Genomic DNA, 18,231 nt, shown 5'->3' with positions numbered 1-18,231 from the left:
CTAAATCCCAGCCTAAACCCACAAGAGCAAGACTATGTCATTTCACCCATGTATCCCCAGCCCAGCATTATACCTGACTCATTAATGAATGAACAAGCAGACACTGAAGCCTATCTTCAATCTTGCCTCTTCTACTATAACACTCTCATGTGGTATTTATAGTCGGGCTTCTGTCTGTCCTGACATTTACTGATGCTAAAATATATCATTCCAAAGTTCTTAAATGGTAATTCTATCATAAGACCCCAGAATTGTCTACATTTGTTTAAATATGTTTCCAGAAAGGAGTTGATTTTCCTTTTGTGAATAAAGATTGTGTATACAAATGATTAGATTTAAAATTGGAGATGCTGTGTCAGAGTACATAGTTTATACAGATGTTCCCCAACTAATTAATTCAACTTACAGGTTTTTGACTCTTCCATGGTGCAAAACCAATAAACATTCAGTAAATTTTGAATTTTCAGCTTTTCTTGGGCTGGTTAATACACAATATGGCGATCTCTTATGATGCTGGGCTGCTCCCAGTCAGCCACGTGATCACGAGGGCTAGCTCAACTGTAGGCTAATAGAAGTGTTGTGAGCACATTCAGGGTAGGCTAAGCTATAATATTTAGTAGGTTAGGTGTATTAAATGCATTGTAGACTTACAATAATAGGTTTATCAGGACTTAACCCCATCATAAGCTGAGAAGATGTATACTAGCTTACAATCTTCACACCATCTTAGAGATTAAAATTAGCAAAAGAATTGCTTCAAGATAATAATACAAATTAGGTGTGTGAGTTTATAAGGTTGTCAGTGTGGAGAGGCAGAGAGGTCCCCAAAACATAGGGATAAAAGCTTAGGAAACTTTTTCTGAACACCATCTGTGTTTTAAAAGAAAGGCACATAAGCATGATTTCTTTTGTTTAGACTCAACCATGAGAGAGAGCAAGAAGGGCCAGAAGTGTTTGTGTCTAAGCTTTAATAGAGCAGTATTTGTTTTAGGGGTTAGTCGTATAAACATATGTGAATTATGTTTGCTCTTTAAGTGCTACTTAAATATATAAGAAAGGATAAAGTACATTTCTGCAGATAATAGAACATAGGCCAAGATCATACACTGGTTAATAGCATAGCAGGACTAGACCCAGGTCTCCAAAGTCCAAGTCTGGTAGTCTGCCCTCCAACATACTGCACCATTAGGTTACAACTGGAGAACAAATTGGCATGCAGAAAATTCAGTGTTTCACCTGTGACACTGTCGCCAACTTCAAGAAACTTCTTACACGGGTAGTACAGGCTAGAGTGACCAAGTCACTCATGGGACATATAATGAGGCTACTTAAGTTGACACACCATTGTTTTGTGTTTTTATTTATTTATTTTGAGTGTGAGAGAGACCGTGTGTGTGTGTGAGGGGAAGGGCAGAGAAAGGGAGAGAGAGAGAGAGAGAATCACACGCAGGCTCAGCACTGTCAGTGCAGAGCCCGATGTGGGGCTGGATGCCACAAACTGTGCGATCAGGACCGGAGTCAAAATCAAGAGTTGGACACTCAAATGACTGAGTCACCCAGGTGCCCCAACACACCTTTGTTTTTTATCGCAAGTGTTAATTCAAGTAGATTTTGGCCTAATATCTGAAAGAGTAACTGCATCACCCAAGGCATTCAGTATATTAGCAACACAACTACCCCAATAACGATCCCGTGTGCTCTAAATGAAACACTTCCCATCATTGTAAGGGTGCAGGTCATTCCAAATATGTAAGTGAATTATAAACTAGTTCAGGTGTGCAATATTAAGAAAGGTCGTATTGGCGATATTACAATAGAAACTGATTCCTCACACACAGGTGTTAAACAAGTTTTAGAAAATCATCCCTTTATTTAGAGGCAGTTTAAAAAATTAAATTATGGAGGCTATCCAAATATCACGAAATAAAACTGAAGAGTATAAACTGAAATTACAGCATTTTAAAAAACCATTTGTTGATATGAGAAGGGGAATAGGAAAATATCAACCAGAAAAGTGATCGTTAAAATTTTGTCATTATGCCTGTAGCAACATATAGAAGGATATGCAGTAACATTGTGACCAAGGGTGCGTGTAGTGTACGAGGCACATTTGGCTGGTGTGTTGTCTGGCAAAACATCTCATAGGTGGTCACAGCCAGTGTCTCTAAAAAATAAATAATTTCCTTTGGACCAATTCTACAGTTAACCAACCTTCTGGTCTTAATTTGGTTTCCTTGGCAAATTTATCTACCAGGGAGAGAATGTATTGATAGGAGTGTCTGGTCTGCTTGGCAGTTATAATTGTAAAGTAAATTGGTGAAGTCTCTTTCAGGTGTACATTAGTCTACAAGTTTTATTAAGTTGTCTCAACTACCCAGTGTCCTTATCACCTTCAGTGAGTGTACACTCAATGCCTCCAATCATAAGCTGAAAGGGCAGATCCTGGACTTTGGTAACTTCACTAGGAGACACACCCTGGGAGGCCCAACCTGGAGCCTGTTAGTCTCTAATCAAAATCGTAATTACCAGCCCACACAGAGGCCAGGGATCCCAGAGCTCATGATTACCACTTACCCTATGTATTCTTTAATAATTCAGCGAAGGTAATTACTGTCTCTTATAAAGCTTTTAATAAATTTTCACTGTATGATTCTGTCCATAATGCAACTTTCACCCCTAAGAATGCGGGGGGGGGGGGGGGGGCGGGGCGGGGAGAGGTGGAGGAAGAAGAGAGAGAAGGAGGGAGGAGGAGGGGAAGGGAGAGAGAGGGAGGGAGGGAGGGAAGGTGGCAGGGAGGCAGGGTAGGGGAAAGGGAAGATAGGGAGAGAGAGGAAGGGAGAGAGGAAGGAAAGGAGGAGGGAAGGTAGGAAGGAAGAAAAGGAGGGAGGGAGGGAGGGAGAAAGGGCTCAGGAGCCAGTTAGTTGAGTTTGAATCCTACGTTTACTGCTTACAAGTTGTGTGAACTTGAATAAAATTACTTCCTGTTTTAGTACTTTAGTGTCCTCATATGAAAAATGAGGCTAACAGGATCTACTTCACAGCTTATGAGAATTACACAATATGTAAAAATACTTAGAACAGTACCTGGCACATTGTGAATGGTTTTGCATTTTCTTTTTTTTAATTTATTTTATTATTATTATTTTTTTACTTAAGTAGGCTCCACACCCAATGTGGGGCTTGAATTCATGACCCTGAGATTAAGAGTCATAAACTCAGGGCAAGTGGGTGGCTTTGTCAGTTGAGCATCTGACTTTGGCTCAGGTCAAGATCTCACAGTTCGTGGGTTTGAGCCCCATGGCAGGCTCTGTGCTCACAGCTCAGAACCTGGAGCCTGCTTTGGATTCTGTGTCTCCCCCGACCCCACTTGTGCTCTCTCTGGTTCTCAAAAATAAACATTAAGGGAAATTTAAAGAATCATGTTGTCTACCAAATGAGCCAGGCAGGTCCCCCCCGCCCCGCCGTTTTTTAAAAATTTGTGTCTTAAGTAATCTCTGCACTCAATGTGGGGCTCAAACTTACAACCCTGAGATCAAGAGTCACATGCTCCACTGACTGAGACAGCCAGGCACCTCTTGCATTTTATTTCTAATCAATTTTCTAATCCATTGCGCTTTTGAATTTTGCTACTGAAACTGCAAATATCCTAAAATCAAAAAAATCAAGTTCTTAACTGCAGAAAATATAGCACACTGCCCACTGATTATGAAAACATTTCCACAAATATAAAAATAACCAATGAGGCTGTGCTTAAGTTTGAATGAGCACAGAAATTAACTGGGCATCTTGTTAAAATGCAGATTCTAATTCCATTCGCCTAGAATTCTGCATTTCCAACAAGTTCCCAGGTGATGCTGACATTGCTGGTCTAAGAACTACACTTTAAGTAGCCCAGTTATAGATGGTTTGACTCTAAATAAATAAATAATAAACAAATAAAATGAACAAAGTAAAATATTTAAAATGCTAGGCACTGGGTGTTATATGTAAGTGATCAATCACTAAATTCTACTCCTAAAACCATTACTACATTATATGTTTACTAACTTGGATTTAAATTAAAAAATAAATAAAACAAAATGCTAGGGATGGAGCTAGAGAGTATTATACTAAGTGAAATGAATCAGCTAGGGAAAGACAAACACTATATGATTTCATTCATATGTGGAATTTAAGGGAAAGAAACAAATAAAAATAGAGGAAGGGAAAAAAAGAGGGAGGCAAACCATAAGAGGCTTGACTATAGAACTGAGGGTTGATAGCGGGGAGGTGGGCAGGGGATGGGTTAAACAGATGATGGGGATTAAGGAGGGTACTTGTGATGAGCACTGGGTGTTGCATGTAAGTGATGAACCACTAAATTCTGCTCCTGAACTAATATTACACTATATGTTAATAACTGGAATTTAAATAAAAACTTGAAACTAAAAAAAATAATAATTAAAAAAATAAAATGCTAGGAGAATGGCTACCAGTGAGGAGTACCCTGTAATCATCAGTATTATTATTGTTAGGAAGACATTATAGGTATGCCTCAGATTGTACAATAAATGTATTACTCAAATGTGTATGTACATATACATATATATATACTGCATTTATTTATGTTTTGTTCATATTTAACTGCATTTTAGGGACATCTTATTAAAAGAAATTACAACAATACTTTTGTCACAAGAATAATTGGCTAGCTTACTGATATGGTTTATTTACTTATTGTTTAGAATACAAAAGTAATATATTCTGGTAGGAAACATTTCAATCATCTCAGGACCCTATAAATTTAAAATGAAAAATTCCCCACTTCAACCTTCCACTTCCCTGGGCCAGTAACTGTTAAGAATCTGGTGTGATACTCTCAAAAATTTTTCTGTTCTTACATATACACATTTAAGGTTTTTCTTCAGAAAATGAAAAATTTATACTATACCACTATAGTGCAACTTCCATTTTCCTCAAAAATATATCGGACGTCCTTCCATGTTAACACATAAAAATTTATCTCATTATCTTCAGTGATTTGCATAGTATTCCAACAACATACTATAACTTATCCTCCCATTCCTTTTTGCTATGCTTTTAGGTTGTCTCTAATTATTTGTATCAAGAATAATCCTATGATGAATTTTCTTACACATGTCTGTATATAGTTTATAAATATGTCTTTATATATAGTTTATATAGTACTGCGAATACAAAGGTAATATGGTTCTTGGAAGTGAAATTACTGTAAGGATATGTACCATCTAAAGTTTGAGAATTGCTGAACTGTTTTTTTTTTTATTTTTTTAAAGTTTTATTTATTTATTTTGAGAGGGACAGAGACAGCACTACACTTGGGGAAGTGGCAGAGAGGGAGACAGAGAATCCCAAGCAGGCTCCATGCTGCCTACACAGAGCCCGATGCGGGGCTTAAACTCATGAAACTATGAGATATGACCTGAGCCAAAATCAAGAGTTGGATGCTTAACTGACTGAACCAGCCAGGTAACCAGTTAAACTGCTTTTCAAAAAGACTTCCACTAACTGGTTCATGAGCCTGCCTCTTTATACGCACCCTGTAAAGTGGGAGTTTACAATCACTCTAACTTCTTGATAATCCGAAAGGAAAAAGGCATCCCTTTAATATTTTGATTTGCATTTTCTTGATCACTTGATCACAAAAGATTTACCATCTTTTATATTGCCTCTAGCCATTTTAATGTTTTCTATGAATTGCCTGTTCATATCACTTGCCAATTTTTCTCCTGAATTACCTTTCCTTCCCTTTTTTTTGTTGGGGGGGGTGGTGGTGAAAGCTCTCTGAATATTAGGTATTAATTATATTTCTAATATATATCTTACATCTTGTTATGATGAAATTTTATTGTCTGGCTTTTAAGTTTTTGTGTATAGAAACTTCTATACAGTCAAGTATTTCTCTTCTGGATTTTATGTTTTATTTCTTGCTTAGGAAGCTTTTCTCTATCCCCAAATAATAAAATATTATCCCATATTTTTTTCTAAAAACTTCAGTGTTTTAGTTTTCATGTTTACTTCTTTAACCATGGTATATATCAAATTGTTTTTAAAATACACTTGCATGAGACTTTTCCCACTGGTTTTATGGCTTATGTAATATTATACTACAATGCTACAAGAAAGTGTCACATAAGTTTATTATGGGGAATATCTGGATAGCCTAAAAAAGCACATAGGCCAGTGGTCCTAGCCTTTTCTATATGCAATTTTTATTCAACCTATTTTCATATTGAAAATCAAATCAATCATCACAAATCAACTTTTATAAACCAGTTAACTATCACACATTATTAAAAATTAATATTCAAAATTATTGCATGTTGGTTGTATGAAATCCTCTTTCATAGTGCTGAGTCAGTACTACAGAGAAAATGCTCTTCATTTAGATCTCTGTTTAAATGTCATCTCTTCAAAGGCATTTTCCATGGCCATCCCATTAAACCTCAGCTCCCTCCATTCTTTTGAGCTGCTTTATTTACAGTTTTGGGGGGGGGGGGGTTTGTCTTTTTTTTATAGTTTTTTAGTTTTTACAGGTTTTTTGTTTTTTGTTTTTTTTTATATAGTTCTTACTACTACCTGTAGTAGTAGGCTTGCCTATTACCTGTCTCACCACAAGGGCAGGGGCTTGATCTTGTTCGCCAATACATCTTCAGCATCTAGAACAACTCAGATATATGTTGAATACATTATCAAAGAAAGTTCTCAAGACATTAATATAATCAAGTCAAAAATAAAAAGAAGTACTACTATGCTAGAAGTGGTGAATCCATCACCTATCAGCCACTGGATTTAGGCCAATTACCCACGAGCTAAGGAAAAGAACAAACTGAAGAACCTGCATGTTTGACTGATCTAGGAATTCATATCAGTTTAAAAAATAAATTCCTCCCCCCAAAATCAAACTATCCAGTTTGCCCATTTTATTTCTATGCTTTATCCCACACTACTGCAAGCCTGTTAAATATAGCATACCTACATAATGGAATACTAAGCAGCTATTTTATTTTATTTTTTTTAATTTTTTTTTTTAAATTTTTTTTTTTAACGTTTTATTTATTTTTGAGACAGGGAGAGACAGAGCATGAACGGGGGAGGGTCAGAGAGAGGGAGACACAGAATCTGAAACAGGCTCCAGGCTCTGAGCTGTCAGCACAGAGCCCTACGTGGGGCTCGAACTCACGGACCGCGAGATCATGACCTGAGCCGAAGTCGGCCGCTTAACCCACTGAGCCACCCAGGCGCCCCAACTAAGCAGCTATTTTAAAAAGATGTAATACAAGCATTACTTTTCAACATGAAAGGTTTGTGGGGAGAAAAGCGCGAAACGAAATATTTAATTGTAATTCCGCTTTCATAAAAATAAAGTATCTATTATTACACATGTGAGTGTAATAGTGCTGATTATCTCTGGGTAACAGGATTAGACTTGATTTTCACCATTTTTTTCTTAACATTTTCTCATTTCTCTAAAATAAACATCTCACTTCAGTAAAAAGAAAAATTGTTACTATATAAGAATGTAATAATGTGTGTTTTAGTGGATTTACCAGCCTCCTCCTAGAATGCCTTCCTACTCTGCAGAGCCTGGAGAGCTAAAAACTAATTTCCTAGATTCCCTTACAGAAAGTTAAAAGTAAGGCAGAGGCCATCCGACCTGGTGCTTTACCTATTCTGAGTGGCATCCTTAGCCGTGGAGAGGTTGAATTTTTCTCCAGTTCCAGTGTCTAGTCACTCGGTGACAACACACAGCTGCACCACATTCCTCATTGCCGGACCACAGCTCCCACAGCACGTCCTATCATCAGCGACTCCAATCGTGAACCCCCTGGACTGCTGTGGATGCAGCAGTTCCCCCGATATGGGCGAGGAATAGAAGTTTTGCTAGGAGTCCTTTCTGGAGACCCAAACTCGAGCCTGTTCCTCCATACCTTCCAATGACTTTATAAGAAACTAAGTAGTTTCAAAATTCCCAGTATACTCCCCATTCCTCTTCAAATAGCTGGAGTGGCCTGTTTCCTGCAAGTAAGTTGTGATACAAAAATGATAAACTGCATATCATGTGCTCTAAAAATAATTTATACCGAACTCTACTCCTGAAACACATATTGTACTGGCAGGTTGGCTAAAATTTAAGTTAAAAAAATAAAAATAATTTATATGACATCAATCTATTTTGGAATACGGGGAGGACATGCAAGACTAACACACAAAAACATGCACACATATGGGGAAAAAGGATCACACTAAAATGTCAATGTAGGCATCCCTGATGGTAGAACTATGGGTGATTTAAATTGTATTTTTGCTTATCTTTCTTTAATTTTTTTTAAAGGAAAAACCTTAAAAGCCATTGTTTTTCCTCAAAAGGCACAAAATCTTCTAGAGAAGGAAAAAAACGGAGTAATTTCTGAACGCATCTTGAAATGTTTTAGGCAACTAGGTTAACTAAAGTTATTAATCTGCATGTAACACCACATACACACTGAAGTATGGATCATGGTCTAAAGAGGGGAGCAAGTCCCAATGGTTCATGATCTCAGAACAAATATTTGTCTATTCTAGTGGCACAGTCAAGCTGACTGCTCTCTGCTAGAAAAAGGGCAGCTATCTTGGGAACTAAACATATGAGGTGAGACTACCCAGTACTGCAGCTGTTGGCAAGCTTTCTTTGTTTATAATAGCAAAAGTATATTGCTTACAGTTGGCTAGCTATTTTAAAAGGCACACAACAGAATGGAAGTGCTTCCACCTACTGAAGCATTAAATGAGATTTTAGAAAAGAAAGGGCAAAAGTGAAATGAACAAAGAAGACTTTAAATACTTTTTAAAAAAAATTTTTCCACATTAAGTAACATTTATATATTTCTGGATTGCTCTTTATTTGTCCATTTTCTCTACTCACCAGCTTCATGACTTAAGACCCAGACAAAGGCAAGTCATATTTCTTTATTCACTGGCAGACATTACCATGAAGGATCAGATCACAAAGCATTTACAGTCATCAAAGAAGCAGATAAAATAAATCGTTCTTAAGCTATGGAAATTCCTATCAAAGAATTTTATTAGAATTAGATTAGTAAGAAAATATCCTTATACCTATTAACACAGTTTTATAAAGCTATTTTTAAATATCATTTGATACTAGTCACTCTTGTTAAAAGCATCTTTCAATGACAAGTTTTTAATTCCTATAAACACTGATTTTGGATCTTTTATGGTTATTGTTTTCTGTGACCTAAGAAACCTATGGCTATCCTCAAGTCACAAAGATATATTCACCCATGTTTCCCCCTAAAAACCTTTGTATTTTAACTAGTACATGAAGGCCTATGATCCATCTCAAATTCATTTTTGTGAAGAATGGGGGAGGGGCGTCTTGGTTCATTTTTTTCCACATATGGATGTTTAGCTGTTTTGGCCTCATCTATTGAAAAGACTTTCCTTGTCCGTCAGATTGCTTTGCTACCTTTGTCAAAAATCAAGTAACCATATAAATGTGGATTTGTTTATAGGCTCTCTCTTGTATTCCACTGATTTAACTGTTAATCCTTATGCTAGAATCACACTGTCTTGATTAATGGATACTACTGACTACAATATTCCTTGTATTGCTTTACAAAATTTGGGCCTCTATAAAACAGGATATATACGGGCACCTGGCTGGCTCAGTCAGGAGAGCATGCGACTTTTGATCTTGGGGTTATGTTCAAGCCCCACATTGGGTGTAGAGATTACTTAAAATATCTCAAATACAAAAAAACCAGGATATATAAATTAAGTTGAAATAATTGAATGATCTCAAGATGAGCCTAAAATAATCCTTATGAAATCATTTTCTAAAATTGTATCATGGTTTTGAAAACACTCCATAATTACTATTGTATCCAGAGCAAAATACATTTACCCACAAACAAATGAGAAACTACAAATTCTTCTTTATTACCTTCAACTGAAATTATGTATGAAAAATATTCATTAACTTTTCTACTCAATTTCCCACCAGATTTTCTCACATTAGTTTTTTAATAATACCACAATGTAGTTAAGTTTTAAAACAATCCTTAAAAAAATCATGTGTTTGAAGCTAGAAGATGAATACACAGTCCCCCTACATATGCTTAAACTTTTCCATAATAAAATGTTAAAAAGTCATGTATCAATTTCAGAAACGTATCTAGAAAAAAAAAAAAGTAGATAATTGCCTTTATAAAAAGAAGTTTTATAAAATCTCCTTTAAAGTTTAACTTGGAAAAGATTAGGAGCAAGAATACAATTATTTCATAGAATCAAAAACAAAGCAAATTCCAAAAGCAATTTTAAAAAATCCATTGTCAGCTAACTATACATGGTTCTTGGAAACTATTGGCTACACCAATTTCATTCAAATTGCCATAGAAGGATCCTCCACCATGACATCATATTTTTTTAAAAAGCAGATAGCCTGAATTGTCAAACCTCTGATTTTCTTATAGATACATACAGCTTAGCAGTTTGAAAAATGTTGCCAAACTGAGAGCAACACCGAAAGTCTTGAAAATTTATCATTTGTTCTTAATCTGAAATTCTGTTTTGAAGAATACTCACACCTTCCTAAAATAATTCTATAATACATAAATAAATAACCCCAAACACTTAAAGAAAGTCTGCTAAAATAATTTGGACGTTTATTACTTTTTCTACTGGCAGCAATGAAAATCACTAAAAACTATACTTTTGTCTTTTTCAAATGGTCTGCATTAAAACCATACTTTCTCAAGATAAAATTCAGCTTTAAAATCCTCAAAACGTTTAGATATCAAAGACATATACCAATTTTCTTTTCATGATGAAGAGAAAACAAGAGATCCAGTTTAATCAAGATCTGACATTCATAAATTTTAAGCTTGTAACTGAACTAAGATTAATTTTAACAATTACAGGTAGAGAATATCATTTGTGCAATTTCTAGGTTCATTGTGATAGTATACATCCAGAGAACCAACAGAAGTTCTCAGATCCAATGTCAAATAATGGGATTTGGGCAAGCACTCTCAACATCACTTTTATTTAATATGCACCACATGCACATGATGCAGGTAGGGAAGGAATCCATGCATTAAAGACAAGACAGACTGGTACTACGCCAAACGTGCACTGAGTCAATTAGGATGTTGCTCAAAGTTCTTTATACTTAATGGTTTCCATGAAAATAAGTGCAGAAGCAGAAATGTGGACACATCCCAAAGCATCTTCTTCATTTGGTTTCCTGCGCTTTCTTTGCATTCTGTTTTTCTTTTGCCTAGAAGTTAAAGATTGTATTCTATAAAATCTTAAAAGTCCATTTTAGGTCACATTAAAATTTGTGTAAGAGGGTATCCTTAAGTTAAAAAGATTGAAACGCATCGTTTTTAAGATTTCTAGAGCATTATCTTTCATAGCCCGAGACTTACAACAAACTACAGCGGACAAATTATAGTTATGCTTTACCCTCAGTAAAAAAGGATCATGTTTGGTTTGTAGTTCTTTCCTATCTGAAGTTAAAATGTATTATTATAATGATCTAAAAATACATAATTACTAATTCCATAAAATCATACTCATTCATAAATATTTCAAAACAATATATTTACATATGTGTCCACTTCTCATTCAAATTGAGTAAAAGAAAAATCTTACATTAGTTTCTGCATATTCGAACAAATGAGTTTAACATCTCACTAAAGGATTATGTATCTGTAGTATTGATAAACTTTATTTATACAACCCAAAAAATGCTCTCACACTTTATTTCATTTATCCTCATAACAATTAGATAGCTTGAACCCAGTAATTCTATTTTATTTTCAGCAGATGAAGAAGACAGAGCTTACAGATAACAAACTTGACCTAAGTCACACAGCTAGAAGAAAATAAAACCTCGAGAGGTCAAAGACACCTGTTCTACAGCAGTGCTTTTCAATGTACATACCAATAACCTGGGGTCCCTATTATAATACAAACTGATTCAAAAAAATAACTGAGGTTCTAAGTTTCTAACAAATTCTCATATGATACCAATTCTGCTGGTCCTCAAATGATACTTTGAGAATAATTCAGAGTACTAGAATATAATATTCTTTCCACTATGCCACTTGAATCAGAAAGGAACAAATAGAGTTTTGCTATTATAGTCCTTAGATTAAAAAATAGGGTAATTAGGACAATTACAATCTTTTTTATAATTCATTAGGTAGGGGTGCCCTTGTGGCTCAATAGGTTAAGTGTCCGACTTGGGTTCAGGTCATGATCTCACACAGTTTATGAGTTTGAGCCCCACAACGGGGCTCTGTACTGACAGCTCAGAGTCTGGAGCCTGCTTCAAATTCTGTGTCTCCCTCTCTCTCTACCCCTCCCCCACTCACACTGTTTCTCTCTCTCTCTCTCTCTCTCTCTCTCTCTCTCTCTCTCTCTCTCAAAAATAAATAAGCATTTAAAAAAATTATAATGCATTAGGTAGTATAATTATTATACAAATAGTGTATTTTATTATGATAAAATAGAGTGCTATGACTTAGAATATTAAGAGGAAATATGTTATGTGTATCATATAAAATAAAACTGCTGGGGTGCCTGGGTGGCTCTGTCAGTTAAGTGTCCGACTTCAGGTCAGGTCATGATCTCACGGTTTCTGAGTTCAAGCTCCACATCAGGCTCTGTGCTGACAGCTCAGAGCCTGGACCCTGCTTCAGATTCTATGTCTCCCTCTCTCTCTGCCTCTCCCCCACTTGTGCTCTGTCTCTCTCTCTCTCAAAAATAAATAAAATGTAAAATAAAACTGCTTGCATGAACATTTTTAGTTAACAAGCATAACTTGTAATTTGATATGTATACAATTTTTACGATAGAAATTCTGTTTCCAAATAATGAAAATACAATTCAACTTCAGATATAATTTGAAATTAAAATACATATTTTTTCCTTATTGACCCCTGAATATATAGAATGTTTAGTTGGATTAACAAAAATAAATTTATAGTTTATGACATAAACTTTATAACATAATTAAATGAGCAAAGACATAATGCAGAGCGTGTCCATATAATTATTAAAATATATAATTCAGATAAAATTAAGAAGAAGTTAAGTAAGTTTTATAACTATGTATTTTTAGGTTACATCCTGAGCAGTGTTTATGTAATGTATATTCAACGCCTCAGATAAGAGTAGAAGCCTTATGTAACAAAAGTGCTTATAAGCCAAGATCTTAACCTAATTCATTATAGCCATATGCCCTTGGAACAAAGTCTTGATCTTTTCTTTATTATTCTGTAAAACAAAAAGATTTCCAAACCCAAACACTTTCATGCCATCACAGGCTATATAAGCAACTGTCTCAGTTACTCTGAGATCTGATCCTGGACAGGTTTGGCATTCAGCATCACTGCCGAGAGTAGTCTCATCTTTCCTGTTTGGTTCCTTCTACCCCTTTTATGCTTTGTTCCTTTATTCTACTTTCCCTTGGCATGGGGGTTTGGGGGGGGAGGGGAGGAGCATTTCAACTTACTAATTTCTTAGTTAACTTCAACTTATCCATTTCTGAATTCTACATGTAATTTTTCTTAGAAGTATTACCATTAAGCATTTATCACTATTAAAGCCCTTGTATATAATTATAAAATCTCATCTTTATTCTTTCATTTGTAACATTAGCAGAAAGTGATATTCAATATGATACAATAACTCCTTTTTTCAAAATAAGATGAACAAAATATATTTGTGCTTAAGGAAGCGGACTTATTGGTAGACAATAAGCATTTGATTCTAACTACAGATTTAAAATTTTGTGGATGTGAAACTTCAAGGGGCATAGCTATTTAGGAGCCCCACTGTGCTCCCCCCTGATCTTCAGCATGAATTTATTCTGGCACCTATCAGAACAATTCTATTCAACACGATACTATAGTTGTTTATTCCTTGCCCCAACTATATCATGAATTGCTTAAGAGGGAAGACATCTCTAGACTTTAAGAGAGGTCCAGGAATAAAGCTGCAACTGGATAAATGATGAATGATTTTAAAATTTCAAAAATTTTTATCAAGTAATGCATCTGAATTCCTTTAGGGGATACTCCTTAAAGGATATATTCCTTTAGGGGAATCCCTTAGGGGATAACAGATATTGCATATACACGAAGAATAAATGTAACCTCAATATTGCTTATGCAATACTATTAATCAAAAAACAGTTGGAAGAAAGAGGCAAGAGGTAGAAGATCAATAACTACCCCCTCAAAAAAACAGATGCAAACACAAGAACACACTGAGCTGGTGTTCCACCAACACCAGACGCTCATACTGCCACCCTGTGTCCAAACTAACGTCAACTCAGAAATCACAGTTCCAATGGAAAAGCTGAAAAGCTGTTCCAACTACACTTTCAAAAAACTCTGGGGATATACGGTCATTAAAATCAAACAAGAATGGTCATTTTCCTAATTTGCACCAAAAAGTTTATTCACAGATCAGTTTTGAAGCAAAATACATACATATTAAATTTCCCTAATAAACATTTGTCTGGCCTTTAATAACATTTATGTATATTTAGAATCTGATGTAACATGATTTAACATAACAGCCTACATATTAATATTTTAATATTTTTAATAGTGAAATATTTCATAGTGTTGCATGCAAAGAACACACTATGGAGGTACTTCAGAGACTCACAGAATCCTAATTGTTAATCTGAAAATCTAAAAATCAGTTTCCCATCTTACACTTTTATAGCTTTAATACCCTGGGATACATGAATAGAAAACCTATGGAAAAGAGAAGATTGAGGGTGCCCTGGGTGGTGGCTCAGTCGATTAAGTATCCGACTCTTGGTTTTGGCTCAGATCATGAACTCATGGTTCCTGAGATTGAGCCCCGAAATGGGCTCTGTGCTGACAGTGCAGAGCCTGCTTGGGATTCCCTCTCCCTCTCTCTCTCTCAAAATAAATAAATAAACATTTATTTTTATTTTTATTTTTTAACGTTTATTTATTTTTGAGACAGAGAGAGACATAGCATGAACAGAGGAGGGGCAGAGAGAAAGGGAGACACAGAATCCGAAACAGGCTCCAGGCTCTGAGCGGTCAGCACAGAGCCTGACGCGGGGCTCGAACCCACGGACCGTGAGATCATGATCTGAGCCGAAGTCGGACGCTTCACCGACCGAGCCACCCAGGCACCCCAATAAACATTTTTTTAAAAAGGGGAAGACTTAGCAGTTTTCTGCAATAATTTGTGTACTTAGTGCTAAAAGCAGAAGCACACGTTTCAGGATCTGGGTAATAAGGTATACACAAAAACCATAACTTTCACTTCGTATCATTTAAAATTTAAAATTTATGATGATATAAAAAAGCTGGGTTGAAATGTATCTTTGCTTCATACTTCAATTTTTTTTTTTTTTTAACGTTTATTCATTTTTGAGAGACAGAGAGAGATACAGCATGAGCGGGGAAGGGGCAGAGAGAAGGAGACACAGAATCTGAAACAGGCTCCAGGCTCTGAGCTGTCAGCACAGAGCCTGATGCGTGGCTCGAACTCACAAACCGTGAGATCATGACCTGAGCCAAAGTTGGACGCTCAACCCACTTGAGCCACTAAGGCGCCCCTCTTTGCTTCATACTTTAAAATTAATAAGAAACACATACCTACCATGTGCTCTGCTCTTAAGTTAATGATCCAAAATGTTATTTGCCTAGTACTGTCTTCTCAAAGTGTTTCTCAAAACGTGGTACACAAACAAGCTGCATTAGAGTCACTTGGGGTAACTCTAATTAAAGATTTCTTCCCCTATATCAGAATATCTGGGGAGGGGCCAGGTAACATGTATTTTAAAGAGTATCCAGTGATGGTCACTTTTAGAAACACTGATTTACAGTATAAACTTAAAAACAATTTAATTGCATTGCATTTATTCAATAAATATTTAAGTGCCTTGTTCTGAAGATAAAAATCTTAGAAATCAGAATTTTTCACAAACCTTTGTTAGTTTTTCTTCAACGGAAAGAATACTAGCTTAGCAATGAATACAAAAAACCTATTTCTTAGTCTAGGCTATGGTTATTTTGTCCCCCTTCAATGTCCATTCTAGTTTTAAATTCTACGATAATTCAAATTTTTCTTAAACTAAAGAACAAAGAATCTATTATCTCAATTATTAACATTAAAAATTTGCTTTCAGAGGCACCTGGGTGGCTCAGTCAGTAAAGCGTCCAACTTCAGCTCAGGTCATGACCTTGCAGTTCATGAGTTCAAGCCCTGAGTCAGGCTCTGCTGACAAGCTCAGAGCCTGGAGCCTGCTTCAGATTCTGTGTCTCCCTCTCTCTCTGTCCCTCGCCTGCTCACACGCTGTCTTTCTCTCTCAAAAATAAACATTAAAAAATATATATATTTTTTTAAATGTTGCTTTCAGCTAAAAGAAAGGAAAATGTTTTAAATTTTATTCTAATATATTAGGTACATTCTGAGTTCATAACACTAAGGATTCTGGAAGGCTAAAGCAGTAGGGCAATTCCTTATTTTTATTTTACAATATCAGGTTGAATTAATGCTTAGCTAGAATATAAAACAATAGGAGAAAGCCAAAAAAATAAAATAAAAATGCTTCAACAAATTTCACCTCTACTCAAGCCAAAAAAAAAACCAAAAAACAAAAAACACAACACTGTTTTCGGGGAATCTAAATCTAATAAGTATTCACCAGTAACTTACCTTTTCTACTAGTGGTATTAACTGCTGGTGTTCTGCTAAAGTCTTTAATAATTCCATAATGAAAGGCAGATAATTATGCTTCCTTCTGATATTTTCAATCTGAAAGTAAAACAAATATCAAAACACACTAACTTTACATTTCTACTAAGTTCCTAATATTGTAATTTTTGCATCCTACTCAATAGAAATGGGAAAAAAATCTTCCATTCTCATGAGAAAAAATATTAGAAATAATGAGATTATATCCCCACTGAGAATAAAGACTAATACAATAAAAAATATGAGGAGTTTCTTGGGTTATGGTTTCCACCCTTGGCTTAGCAAATAGCAGAGGCTTTTAAAAGTCTAAAATTATTTATGAAAACTTAACTTATGAAAGCAAACTTAAGAAGGCCCACGTGGTAAATTAACTTGCTATTTGCTACTATAACTATGCAAATAATCAGGAAAGCCTAATGAAAGCAGCTTTATTCTGTGATCAAAAATAATTTTTCTCTGAATTACTTTTAATCAAAATAGGGTGGACTATAGGGAAAGACTTGTACTTCAAAGGAAAACTATGCATTGTCTAGGACACCTCTCCCAAGTTACCCAATTCGAGTTTTTCACTGCCATTAAGGTATTAAATATTCTGTCTAGCAATTTATTTCCCTTCTCCCGTAGAGAAAAGTTTCCATCTTTAGTAAATTCATTTCAATATTCCTTCAGATAAACTTGAGCTTCTTGACTTCTCACTTGAACTAGCTGTGACATCTTACGGGTTCCTCAAATTAAATAATGAATTTAATAAAATCTTAACATATGCTCATTTTATATCAGTAGGAGAATCATTTTAACTTTTGGAACAAAGCATTCTCCAACAGTGTAGCAGGTAGAGATTCTGAAAACCAAGTGTGTGTTTTACTTTAGGCTAATATTAAAACTCGGTTAATTATGGAATAACCCTGCATAAGAATGCATAAGTGGTGGGTAGTTATTTTGTGTACCACATAAAATGGAAGATAAACATTCAAGCTTTTATTCCTTACCTCCCTGTCTCTATGAACTTGGCCCACCTTTTTCCTGCCTGGAATACTCGAGCCAGCCCCTACTTCCAACTAAAGAAATCTTACTAGTTCCAGGTTCATTTATTTTATTTAACAGTTATTTGTAGACTGTTAAATATGATGCAAAGCACTATGCTAACACTGTGATGATCAATTAAAAATTTTAAAAAAGACAATCCTTGCCTTCAAAGTGAGATTCAAATGAAAACCAGTGCTTTTCCTACTATGATACACATGAGAAATAATATAACTACCATTTCCAAACTCACGCAAAATTCAGAGCTCCCTTCACACTTTTTACTGTCTCTGAAAAAAGCTTATCAGATTGCAAATGAAGGAGAATGACATTATTAAAGATCACATTGCTTTATATTTGCCTTTCAATTACATAAATGTTTGCCATAATTAAAATTAAATCAAAAAAATTTTAACAGCCTAAAAA

The 18,231-nt window shown here is 35.4% G+C and overlaps 1 protein-coding gene across 4 annotated transcripts in view; it reads right to left on the bottom strand.

Annotated features, from left to right (window-relative positions):
• Positions 1–8,952: 8,952 nt before the first annotated feature.
• UCHL5 (ubiquitin C-terminal hydrolase L5) overlaps positions 8,953–18,231 on the bottom strand; it is a 42,298-nt gene continuing 33,019 nt past the window's right edge. For all 4 annotated transcript variants that reach the window (XM_058701443.1, XM_058701444.1, XM_058701445.1 and 1 more), the window contains exons 10-11: positions 16,744–16,842; positions 8,953–11,299 (exon numbers count right to left, since the gene is read on the bottom strand). In XM_058701443.1, coding sequence (XP_058557426.1) covers positions 11,255–11,299; positions 16,744–16,842 — 144 coding nt within the window. In that variant the 3' untranslated portion in view covers positions 8,953–11,254. The remainder of the gene's footprint in view (positions 11,300–16,743; positions 16,843–18,231) is intronic.

This window comes from Neofelis nebulosa, chromosome 15 (genome assembly GCF_028018385.1).
Source record: "Neofelis nebulosa isolate mNeoNeb1 chromosome 15, mNeoNeb1.pri, whole genome shotgun sequence".
In the NCBI taxonomy this organism is placed as follows: Eukaryota; Metazoa; Chordata; class Mammalia; order Carnivora; family Felidae; genus Neofelis; species Neofelis nebulosa.
Note: the sequence above shows the minus strand (reverse complement) of the source record. Positions and strands in the feature narration are given on the sequence as shown.